The 12,579-nt window shown below is 46.6% G+C and overlaps 1 protein-coding gene across 1 annotated transcript in view; it reads right to left on the bottom strand.

Moving 5' to 3' along the window:
- Window positions 1–7,292: 7,292 nt before the first annotated feature.
- The window catches only part of GPR83 (G protein-coupled receptor 83), a 79,937-nt gene continuing 74,650 nt past the window's right edge, over window positions 7,293–12,579 (bottom strand). The window contains exon 4 of the mRNA XM_088455728.1: window positions 7,293–10,136. Coding sequence (XP_088311854.1) covers window positions 9,512–10,136 — 625 coding nt within the window. The 3' untranslated portion in view covers window positions 7,293–9,511. The remainder of the gene's footprint in view (window positions 10,137–12,579) is intronic.

The raw sequence follows: 12,579 nt of genomic DNA, 5'->3' as shown, positions 1-12,579 counted from the left end.
CATATCCTTGTACAGCAGTGCTACAGAACACCTTGCTTGTGTGTGCGCTAATTCAAGTGCCTTTACCTGTGTATTGTTTACAAAGTGCCATATCCTTGTGCAGCAGTGTGATAGAACACCTTTCTCCTGTTTGCTATTTCACAAGTACTGCAGTGCTACAGAACACCTTTACCTGCGTGTGCTATTTTAAGTGCCTTTGCCCGAGTAATATTACAAGTGCCATATCCTTGTCTTTCTTTGTGTAAAACTCCAAATGCCACCTTTTGGTGCAGCAGTGCACTAGAATACCTTTTGCCTGTGTACTCTGGGCCTGATTCAGAGCCGGACGCTCTGACAGAGCGCTCTCTCTGAATCAGGGCCGGCCTTCTTGTTCTTTAGAGCGGCCTCCTGGCCGCTCGCATAGCTGAGGGTGACCACCCACAGCTATAGCGAGCGGCCAGGAAGATGGTCGCGATGGTCTTGCGACGAGACCCTTTTGGTAGAGTCTCATTGCCGCAAGCCCCAGAGAGATTTCGGCTCTCACAGAGCCAAAATCTCTCCCACTGACATCACTAGTGATGTCAGTGGGGCCGCCCCCAAATGGAGGCGTTCACATGGGAATGCCTCCGTTTGGGCAGCCACTCCCCCGGCCCGCCCACCAAAGGGGGCGTGCTGTCACTCAACATCGACAGCATGCTCCCTTTGGCACGAGACCCGGAGCGACGTTTTGCCCGTCGCTATCCGGGTCTCACGCATGCGTACGACGGAGCCGGCTCCGTCGTGCGCATGTGCACTGGGCCACCATTGACCCGCTTGCGAGAGCATAGCGATCGCGAGCGGGTCTGAATCAGGCCCTCTGTACGCACAGTGGTGTACAAGTACAGATCCTCATCTCCTCCAGTCAGCGGCATATCCTCATTCTCCAGTGTTAAGCTGCAGAACGTACTATTCAGTGGATCTCCTTCCTCTGGTCTCCCACAGCACTTCTTCAGGAAACATCTCTATTGTGCTTCTCTGTACTAGTGCTACAGAGATTATATTTCCAGTGGGCCAAAGCGGTGTGTCTTTCTCTAATCCCACTCGCATCGAATCTCTGACCTGGGGACTGCAGCCTGCTTGCCGGGTGCAGCTGAAACCCATATCCTACTTGGAGGGGTCACTGGTGAACACCTCCCGGCAGGTTAGACTCCGCACCCTAGGTCAGGTCTCGCTAACATCCGATGCTTGTGGACGAGGAGATTGAACATCCAGGCCCCTCGCTCCTAACTCCTTCATTGACCCGGGACCACCACTTCCAGCCCCTCAGTAGGGGACTCTGGGATGCTAAACGTGACACATCTCCCTGCACTGGATGGACGCACGTGGCATCCATTCAGCTTCACCGGCACTGCTGCTCTTGGCTTAGTAAAGCAGAGCTGCAGTGGTGCATGTCTCCAACCTCCCGATCACCCGCAAGACACTTTGGCCCACGGGCGGAACAGCGGGACAGTGCCCAAAAAATGGGACTGTCCCACTGAAATCGGGATGGTTAGGAGGACTGTCCCTCTACAGGTAGTGCCCCTGTTCGACCGCACTGGTCGAACGCCCCAAGAGCCGGCCCTGTTGCACAGAGAGATGCATCTGGGATGTATTGAAGTGGTTCAGAGGCCCACATTAGGTCCTGCTGGTCGGAGAACTGTGAGACCAAGCAAAGAGCCAGGTGTTGCTGGAGGGCTTCCTGTGGGAGCTGTTCCCCACAAAGCTCCGGACATGTTTCCCTGTGTAAGTGCGAAGCAGCCCCAGCACATGCCTCCCAGGCAACAGACGACACAGAGCCCCAAGCCTGCTCCGGATTGGACTCTATGTTTTGGGCTGGTATTCTTCCTTTGACGGCCGGAATCCTTGCTACTACCACGGTCCAGTCTGCAGCTGCGGGAGATCTCGTTCGATGTGCGAAAGTGGATGGCTGGAGGGTGCGCTATGATCTGGGTGATCATGCAGCTAGATAAAGCTGCTCCTTCTCCGTTAGTGTAGTGGCCTCTGCCCAGCCCACCCCTGGATGCTCCCACTGGAGCTACAGTGCTCTTCCCAGGCTGTATTTTGCAGACGCAACGCCCAGCAAGAAACAGCTGCCGTCCGGCACTTCCCCCCCACCCCAATGTCGCTGCGTCCCCACACAACTTAATGCCCGGCACTCTGCCCCGCCCAATGCGCTGCGTCCCCTGACGCCCTGTCACCCTCAACGTGTCCTTGTTGCCACGGACACGGATGCCAGATGTGATGCTGAGCTGCGCCGACGTCACATGTTATTACCATCGGAGGCTCCGTGTCCGCAGGCAATAAGGACACTTGATGTTAGTGAGGGTTGCGGGTGACGGGACGCGGCGCATTGGGGCGGGGAGGAGTGACGGGTTATGCAGCTCGGGCCCATCACTGTGCAGGGGCGGTGTCAGGCTGGAGGGCAGAGGTCCCATCGCCTGTGTAAGAGCACGGGTGCACTGTTCAGGAGGGAACAGTTGCCCGAACACATTAGAGTAGTCTTGCATCCATTCTCTCTGTGTAGTAGCAGAAAAAAAAGCTGTGGGGCAGTATTTGGGAGCCTACAAGTGGGGACAGTATTTGGGAGCTGTATAAAAAAAATCCTGTGGTGCCAGCAAGTGGAGACAGTGGGCCTGATTCAGAGCCGGACGCTCTGACCAGAGCGCTCGCTCTGAATCAGGGCCCTCCTCCATTAAAATGGAGCGTCCTCCTGGACGCTCGTATAGCTATGGGTCACCACCCACAGCATATACGAGCGTCCAAAAAGATGGTCGCGATGGTCTTGACCATCGCGACCATCGGACTTGCGACGGAAACCCTGCGGTATGGTTTCCCAGCCACAAGCCCTGGAGTGATTTTGGCTCTATCAGAGCCAAAATCACTACCACTGACAGTGATGTCAGTGGGGCCGGCTTCAGACGGTAGGCGTTCCCATGGGAACGCCTCCGTCTGGCAGGCACGCCCACCAAAGGGGGCGTGCTGTCAGTCACCATCGACAGCACGCCCCCTTTGTTGCAAGAACCGGAGCGACAGCTCGGCTGTCGCAGTCCGGGTCTCGCGCATGCGCACGACGGAGCTCCCTCCGTCGTGCGCATGCGCAGTGGGGAACATCGACCCACCTGCGAGCGTACTGCCGCTTGCGAGTGGGTCTGAATGACCCCCAGTATCTGTGGAGCCTGCAAATGGGAACACTGTATCTGGGAGCTGTAAAAAAAAAAAAATTCTGTGGTGCCAGCACTAAATAACCTGATGCTGATTTCACTAAAGGGACCAGATCCAACAGACTTTGATTATCAAAATGCTGCAAACGACTGGGACTCTTAAGAAGAAGAGGAGAATTAATATATAAAATGTTATTTCAAGTTTAAATCATTATAAGGTCAGGGTTTAAAACATTTTATTATTGCGAAGGCCCCCACCCGGCTACTTCTTGATGCCACCCGCCTGGAAAAATTTTCTGGGGAGAACACTGAGCTAGGTCGTCCTAGGCACTTTCCGGCCCTGGGTAGTGTAAACACCTCCTACTTCTGGCTATTACTACTAATAAAGATTAACATGAATCTGTTAAATATGGAGACATACAGTACCATCGCTAAATCAATATGACAACATAATTGGATAATTTCACAGAACCTGGACACACATAATCCATACAAATACAATATTACCAGTATTTAATGATAAGGGAAATTAAAGCACTTAGGGGGTGATTCAGCTTAGGACAGAATTGCACAGCTGCACGCAAGCATCTTTGCAATTCCGTCCTTGATAATATGCAAGTGCAGCAGGAGGTGTATGACACCCCCTGTATGACACCCCCTGTATGACACCCCCTGCTGAGTTTGCAATCCCAGCACTGTGACTGAGATGAGTAACCCCCAGCTTATGCAGGTTGGCCAGCCTGCGAGGCCAGGAAACTGCATCCATGGATGCAACCCCTGGCCTTGCCACTACCGGTAAACGGGTAACACGCCGTTTCCGTGAACACCGGCCGTCCCCGCACCGTCCCTTAAATGCCTCTGCCTGTCAAGGCAGAATATAGCAGAGGCTGTGTGTGATCACGCAGGACCTGTTCTGCAAATTCGCAGAATGAGCCCTGCGCAGGCGCAGATTCCCGATAATCGATAATCTGCGTTCAGTTATAATAATAATAAAAATGCTATTTATATAGCACTTCTCTCCTAATAGGAGTGCTTTACATTTGCCTTTACAGCACAAAATACAATACAAGCCATACTTGCCGACTTTACATTCATCTTTTCCGGGAGCAGCCCGGTCATCTCGGCTTCGGGGGGCGGGGTCAGGCTTCAGCTGTCGTTAGGTCCCGCCCCTTTGCGGGAGAACCCACGATTCACGGGTCCGCAAGAAGGGGACGGGACTAAATGATGCAATTTGTGCCGTTTAGCTCCGCCCCCTGCATACGGACCCGCAAATTTGTCCTAAAATCTCCCCATCTGTAATGCCCCTGTAATGCCCTAGCTGTGCCTGCCATGTGCCTGCCATTAATTAGTGATAGTGGGAAAGATCGCATAGCTACCGGAGCAGACGCGTAGGTGAGACAGTTGGGTCCCCACATGCTGCAGCTAACAGTATGATTGACACGCGACCCCCGACCCGGGGATAGCCAGGTGCCCGGCTGGAGGAGATAAAAGTGGACTCACCAGCCGTTAAAGTCGGTTGAGGGACGGAGAGCTGTGATGCATGGATGGACGATCTGGAGAGTGAAGCTGACGCTGCCAGTGGCAATAATCTCTGCCGGAAAGCAGGAGGTGTTATCTGGAGGAGAAGCCAGCCGAGCACTGGCCAATTATACAGCGAGACCTGTCAGCCGGCCCCAGAGGCAGAGAGAGGCGGTGCCAGACATACCTAATCCGGCCCACAACACAGTAATTGTGAATGGTAGAGGCGTGGCTCCCCAAGAGAGGGTTGAGCCAGGAGGGTGTGACCCAATAATTGAGTGACAGGTGCCTTCACAGAACACCTGGGGAGAAGAAACAGGTGTGTTCAATATTACCCCTTACTGCCCAGCACATCCATACTACCCTTCAAGTTGCAGCCCTATATTTTAGCCAACTCTAGGCAGAACTGAATAGTGTGACTGTCAGCTTTAGTGACTTTGGACCTCATTCAGAGTCGGTCGAAGCGGCCGCACGGTCGTACGGGAAAAAGGGCCGGATATGCAAATGATTCCCACGCAAGTTGCGTCCCTAAGTTTGGATCGGTAGCTGGCCGACCAAGGGGAGGAAGCGGCCGGAAGACAAAAAAATACGCCCCTTCTCGTACGCATTACACGTCATCTCCGGGCATATAAGGATTAATCGAGACCATCGAGAACCATCGGAACTGGTCGTAGAGCTTAAGGTTGACCATACCCTCTCTTAAGCTGTACGATCATATCAGTGTAAAAACCTCCCATGTCACATGTGCCATGACGCTACTTTGTTAATTATGCACTCCCATAAAACGTATGTACTCCCATAAAACGCTGTTCGCATAATTAGCCATGCCTGCGTTCGGATCTCCACTCCCCCGTTTTCAAGCACCTTCCCCTGTTACCACCCACAAACGCCTCAATCTGTCACTCAAACTACCGACCTGGCTGTGTTCAAGGAGAGAGAAATTTCTGATCGTAGCGGCTAGTTTGCGCACGCGCATTGCGAACTTTACGCATGTGCAGTATAGCGAACATCGGTGGCGTACGACCGTGCGGCCGCTTCGACCGACTCTGAATGAGGTCCTTTGTCCTTCCCTCTCACTGGGGAGTTATCAGACAGGCAGTATTGACTACACCTCTCTGCACTAATTAGGAACTGGATAACTGATGAACAGGCTAGAGTCGAGTTGCAGCAAAACTAAAATACCTCCAAGCAGCGTATAACCTAACCTAAGATAGCTGCATTTCACTAATTAATAATAGCCGGCAAGGTCCTGTCACCGCAGATAGCAAAAGTACAGTTCATCCGTATATGGAGCAGGCAGCTAAAGCTGGCCACACACTAGACCAACTTTCATCCAACCAGCCAACTAGTTGATTGGTTGGAATGAAAATCTGGTAACGTACGGGAGTAAATGATGATCAGCAATTTGCTCCTAACAGTTACGGTGGCTACGTATACCCCTCTGTTCAGTCACAAAAGTCATTATCTTGTTCAGGGATTTAACAAGTAATTTCTACATTAAGGAGTTCTGGTTCATTAGAATAATTTATAGATGACCTTTAATGAGTTACAAATGTAATGGTTATTGTAATATGTATCAAATGCTATTTTAAAGGATACATTGAATTGCAGAATTGAAGAAGAGATTCAGTTAAATAAAAGTAAAACATTTGATTCTGTGTGCCATTCATTGTGTTGGGGTTTTGGGGGTTCCTCTGCCTCTCTGACATGAAGATAAATCGCCCAGAAGATAATAGGTACGTCTCCAACAACACACATACGACACCAGATTATTACACATCCTAACCACTTCACTAGGAAGTGGGCGGGATGCGGGAGATATGTCTACTCTTTTGGGGGTTCGGGGGGTTACCCGAAAAATCAGGAGCCTCCCGCGACTCCCAGGAGAGTAGGCATGTATGATACAAGCTTAACAAGGGACATTAGTGAAATGCTGGGTGAACAGGAAAGTCTTGTGTCTACTTTTTAATGATTCTAGGCTTTGAAAGTTAGTAAGCCAATCTCGAAAATGATTCGCCATCTGACAGGCAGCCAGTGAAGGGAGAAGAGAAAGGATGTTATGTGGCTGGAACGGAGCTGGTTGGTTAATAGCCTGGCAGCTGCATTTTGTACCACCTGCAAGTGGTGCAATTCTTTTGCTGGGAGACAAAGGGAACATTGCAGTAGTCTAGGCGTGATGATATAAATGCATGTATCACTTTAAGCAGATCTTCTGAGGGAAGTAAGTGCTTGATTCTGGCTATGTTCCTGAGATGAAAGAATGAGGATTTGATTGTGGCTGATACCTGATGTTTAAGTGTCAAACCACTATCCATTCCGCACATGTTCAGTGTTTTATAGTTCTGAACCCCCAAGTCCTGTTGGTTGGCTATACTGCAGTCTTGTTCTGTAACCTATCATAAGGACCTCTGTTTTATCAGGGTTCAGTCGCAGCCAACTGGCACTCATCCACTCCTGGAGCTCAGCTAGCCCATTTAGGGTTATTATTGGGTTCTCAGAACCTGGAGCAAAGGACAGGTACAGTTGTGTATCTGCATAGCAGTGTTAGACCAGGCCATGACATCTGATTATTTCACCCAGTGGTAGCATGTATACTGCAAAAAGCACAGTAGAGTATTAAAAGCAAAAACATTTTATTAGAGTTTGATGTCAGTGACAACTTACATATAATAAAAATAACCCATGTACATACACATAACAGCAGTGACAAAGCACTCACATATATCATTTAAGAGCGGTGGCCCCAGAAACCCCACATCATCATACCTCCTAACTGCAGCAGACTTCTTTGTGGCAGTTCCACATAGTGAACCTCAAGACCCCTCCGAGCTACCATGACCAGGGCAGATTCAGTCTGAGTAGAATCAGAGGGAAACCTCAGTCATACTTACCTACCCACACAGCGTGGTCACCAGGAACACAGCTACCACTGCCCACATGTAGACCCCGAACCCCTCACATCAGCCATCCGCTAAGTATGGGTACACACAGCCATGTTCCCACACCCCAACCCACCTATTGACTCACAAGACAGATGGTTGCCTGACATGCTCAGGGTGTCAGTGATGACTGTCTATAACACTGGGACAAACAGCTTATGTTCTTCTAGATCTGATGGATAGTGTCATGTATAGACATACACAAGACAGATATTAAAGATTCACTGGTGCTTGCAAAGTGTCATAGACCCCTGTACATGCTTTAATGCGATCACTGATTTTACCCCCTACCAGCATTTCCAGCATTCCCTGTTGCCCTCTTGACTCTCAGCGCCCACCTAGGACAATCCGGCACTTCCAGGGGGTAATACCACCAACTTTTGCATTTTTTGGTGAATATACCCAGTAAAAGAAAACAAGCACATTTTGCACTAAAGAATTGCTATTGCAACTCACTGTAAATGAGGCACATGGTGTAGAGATAGGACCTTATTCAGAGGTGGACACCAATGTCATTGTGACTGCTACTTTGCCCTCGTGAGACTATATACTAATGTCGCAGCCGCTGGGATTTATATTCAGTTGCCCACAAGCGGCGTCTCAAGTCCGCCGCTTGCGCACACAGAAGCACCATCTGACTTCTGAGAAACCCTATGGTCGCTCGGGAATGTCTGTTGGAAATTAATCTGACGGAGCCTTACTAAGTACGAATTCGCAGTCGCAGGTTGCGACACACCTGCGTTTAAGTCGCCACACCCCCAATGACCTCTCACAAATGGTTACTGGCTGATTGATGTTTGCAACAACATATTTCCAAAGTTATTCTGAATTGGCGCTGTCATTCTGGGGTGATGAAGAGTTGGGGGGGTTATGCTGCCTATTAGCTCACCTGTACCCATCATCATCAACCTTGTTTTTGAGTTCTTCTAATTCAGTTTCATGAGCCTCCGCTACATTTTTCCCTGCCTGGCCTGATTCCTTCCTCCTTCTGCTCCTCTCAGAAAAATTAGAAAGAGCCGTTAGATATTGGGATGATTGTGTCACCAGAATCCCTGAAACGTGAACAAGAACGCCAAGGGTTGGTGTATTTCTAGTCTTACACCTTTCCTAGCGTTAATCATATCTTCTGGTACTATCGGAACTCTGCATTATTCTTCCATGCTTTGTGTTACCCATAAAGAGTAATTATTGACGATGATAAATACAGCCCAAGCCTTTCATAGCAAGAAATGTCTAACGGCTGATCTTTGAAGAGCAGAAGCTTTGTTCAGCTGGAATGTCAGCTCTACACAATGGTCTGCATAAACTCACGGTAATCACTCGACATGTCTTTATAGAAGTAGGTCAACACATTATAATAATTACATATCTTTTTTTATAAATTATCTGCTTTTTTCACTGTTGAGTTGTTCCATGATTTTATAGTCACACGTGACATTGTACAAATGAAATAGCAAAATAATGAAATCACAATGGACACCAAGCAAATGCGCCCTTTACAAAGTGTTTACATGTAACGAGGCAGCACAGTTGTTTCTCCTTCTGTTGCGGATAACACAAAGCATGCAGAGAAATCCTCTGTAATCTCTGCAAAGGTTAGGCACATCATGTCCGACTTCAGTGCCATATGTTGTTGAGATCCAGACTTGCAACCATTTTCATAACAGATTCATCTGATTCTGCTAGCTGTGACATTGTATTTTCTTATTCCCAATACATGTATTTACTCAGAGACATTAAGTTAAAGCATCCCATTGTGGAACACATTCAACAAGAAAATTGTCATGAAGGTGGGTTGTTGGTTTTTTCGAGCACCGATGGACATTCAGGACCAGAGAAGTTATATCAGGTGGTACTTGCCTTTGGTGAAACACCTAAAAAGATTGGCAAATGAGATCAGCCAACAGATACAATGGGCTCCACCGCCGAGATGTCAGTCTTCCCAGACTGGATGTTAGAGGACGATGGCAGGGTGTTTGACACTAGTGACCTCTTGAAGCTTCTACTTTCAGGCCAGGCAACTCTATACGAAGGGAGGCTGGAGGGCAGCATGTCCTCCTGAGGCCCATTCTGTTTCTTGCACATGTTGAGTAAGGCTTTCAATTCTGATCTGAAATTGTCATTAAGCCAACAATATATAAATGGGTTGTAGCAAGTGCTGCTCATAGCAAACCAGTGAAATGCAAAATAAATGGCGTTGTTAGTGCGAATGACTTGGCTAGAGAGGAGAACTACGTAACAGTTCAAAGGGAACCAGCAGACTGCATAGAGGATCACCACCAGCATCAACATTTTAATGGTCTTCTTCTTTTTCCGGCGAAGAGCAAAATACTGTTCTGTGGTGACATCTCCGATGGCGTTCCGGAGCCACAGCTTCTTTGCCACGGTTGTGTATGCAACAGAGATGATCAACAGTGGGAGAACATAGAGCAAGATGAATGTGGATAGGTCCAGATACTTCCAGTAGAGTTCTGAGGGTTCCGGGAAATCAGGGAGACACAAACTCCGAATGTTCTCTTCACTGCACGTAAAAGAGAACATCAGTGGCATTAAAAATTAATGACCAAAAACCAGATGCATAATACATTGCAGGACATTTACGATGAGCAGTCAATGTGCAAACACAAAGTTAATTGGTTTTGCGTATACCTAGATGGTACGCTATCAAGGTAAGTGCCTACTATCTGCTCTTGGGAGGCATCTCCAATAATGAAAGATGGACCTAGGCGCAAAGAGGTGTGAATGACATGGAAAAGTCGCCCCTAATGCATCTTTACAATAAGTCATTTATTATGTAGAACTTTTTTGCTTTTCTCACAAAATACTTATTGGTTTAGTTTCATTAATTGCTTAAATAAATCATGATAGTTGGGTGAGAGGCATAGATTCTGTATCTCTATGTAGACACAAAAGGCGATTTTATTTTTTGCATACAGCGCATTCACAGAAGCAACTTTATGCATTTTTGCATATGATATAGGGAGTAAGGGACGGGAAGACTTGTCGCACAGGCGAGAATAAATATACAATAACATGAATAATGGTATGATAATACCTAAATGTACATGTATCTGTACATATTCAGATGTACCACTTTTCTCACTCAGTTATACTGCAAAAAAAGGCAGATTAAATACAGGAGGAGTGGCGGTGCTCGCTAGCGTCATAAAACTATCAGATAGAGAGAAAACAGGCAAAGGAACTCTGTTATGCGAGCACTCTTATGCTATATTGTTAAAGAGAGGACACAGATGTGTGTCCTTAAAAAATAACCTTTATTACAAATGTCTAAAAAACGTGATCTGACACATGAAATGTCCAATGAATATTCAAAAAAATGTATAAATACACAATACAATATACAAAAGACAATACACACAATATTAAATACAAATAAGATAGATAACACCCTGAGACTGGCGAAATATTAAGCAATGTATGTAGTATAGTTAGATTATTGTGAATAAACATATAATCTTGTAGCAGTAGTACCTATGAATACATCCTTCATAATGGTAGTGGGTATAAAAGTATTCAGAATAGTCCAGGCATAGGGTTGTCACTCCTCATTCTGCTGCTCCTCACCTATGCTATAAGCTATCTATGAGGAGTGAGAGATTACCGGAGAACAAATTGCCTATGGAAACAACAGACTAACAGGGACGTTGCTCATATATCCAACGGGATATCCTTATCCAATGTTACATGTTTAAAATTTCAGATGTCTGTATTTTTCTCTTTGAGACCAACAGTGGTATTCAATTGAGTGTCACTCATTTTTACCAGAATATAGCACCTGTGATTTCTATGTCTTAATTATCTCCATCACAAGTGCTTTCATTATTACTCTCCATTTTTGTCTGTGATATTTCGAATATTTAGTAGGTCTGTGTATTAATACAGCTAATATGGAAGGTTTTTTCAGAAATCAATGAATAGTATGTTATCTACACGATAGGTGGTTATGATCACTATTATTATTCTATTTATTAACCGTATGAATTAATGTGACACCCTGTACACACTATCTGAATTTTCTATTAACTGCTGGGCTATCTCATCAAAGTAATTCTCTCATTGTGTGTCCGATGCTTTATGTATGACACTCGACAGCAGAAATGAAATATGAGCAACGTCCCTGTTAGTCTGTTGTTTCCATAGGCAATTTGTTCTCTGGTAATCTCTCACTCCTCATAGATAGCTTATAGCATAGGTGAGGAGCAGCAGAATGAGGAGTGACAACCCTATGCCTGGACTTTTCTGAATACTTTTATACCCACTACCCATTATGAAGGATATATTTATAGGTACTACTGCTACAAGATTATATGTTTATTCACAATAATCTAACTATACTACATACATTGCTGAATATTTTGCCAGTCTCAGGGTGTTATCTATCTTATTTGTATTTAATATTGTGTGTATTGTCTTATGTATATTGTATTGTGTATTTATAAATTTTTTTGGATTTTCATTGGACATTTCATGTATCAGATCACGTTTTTTAGACATTTGTAATAAAGGTTATTTTTTAAGGACACACATCTGTGTCCTCTCTTTAACAATATAGCATAAGAGTGCTCGCATAATAGAGTTCCTTTCCCTGTTTTCTCTCTATCTGGGCATTTTTGCATATGTCTGCACCCTCCCTATACTTTAATCTTATTTCGGCAAACTGGCTCTGCAAAATGGAATCTGGCGTTTGCACAGCTCTGCAAAACTAGACCCACAGGTTTGCCTACTCCAGACAGTACTTATCTACTAACAGGGAATGCCCAGGAGACTCTAGAATATTTGTGGGCATCCCATGGACCCTTTGATAAAGCTGGGAACCCTGACACATTCCGCCCGCTTCCTAGTGAAACAGGTGGGATGGGGGAGTTGTTATGATACAATTCTCAGCAAATTGCCTTATCCTAGCAATGACCTGATTTGCCCGCCCAGCCCCACAGTGGCCACCT

This window comes from Taudactylus pleione, unplaced genomic scaffold (assembly GCF_031769625.1).
Source record: "Taudactylus pleione unplaced genomic scaffold, aTauple2 ptg000667l, whole genome shotgun sequence".
NCBI classification, from domain to species: Eukaryota; Metazoa; Chordata; class Amphibia; order Anura; family Myobatrachidae; genus Taudactylus; species Taudactylus pleione.
Note: the sequence above shows the minus strand (reverse complement) of the source record. Positions and strands in the feature narration are given on the sequence as shown.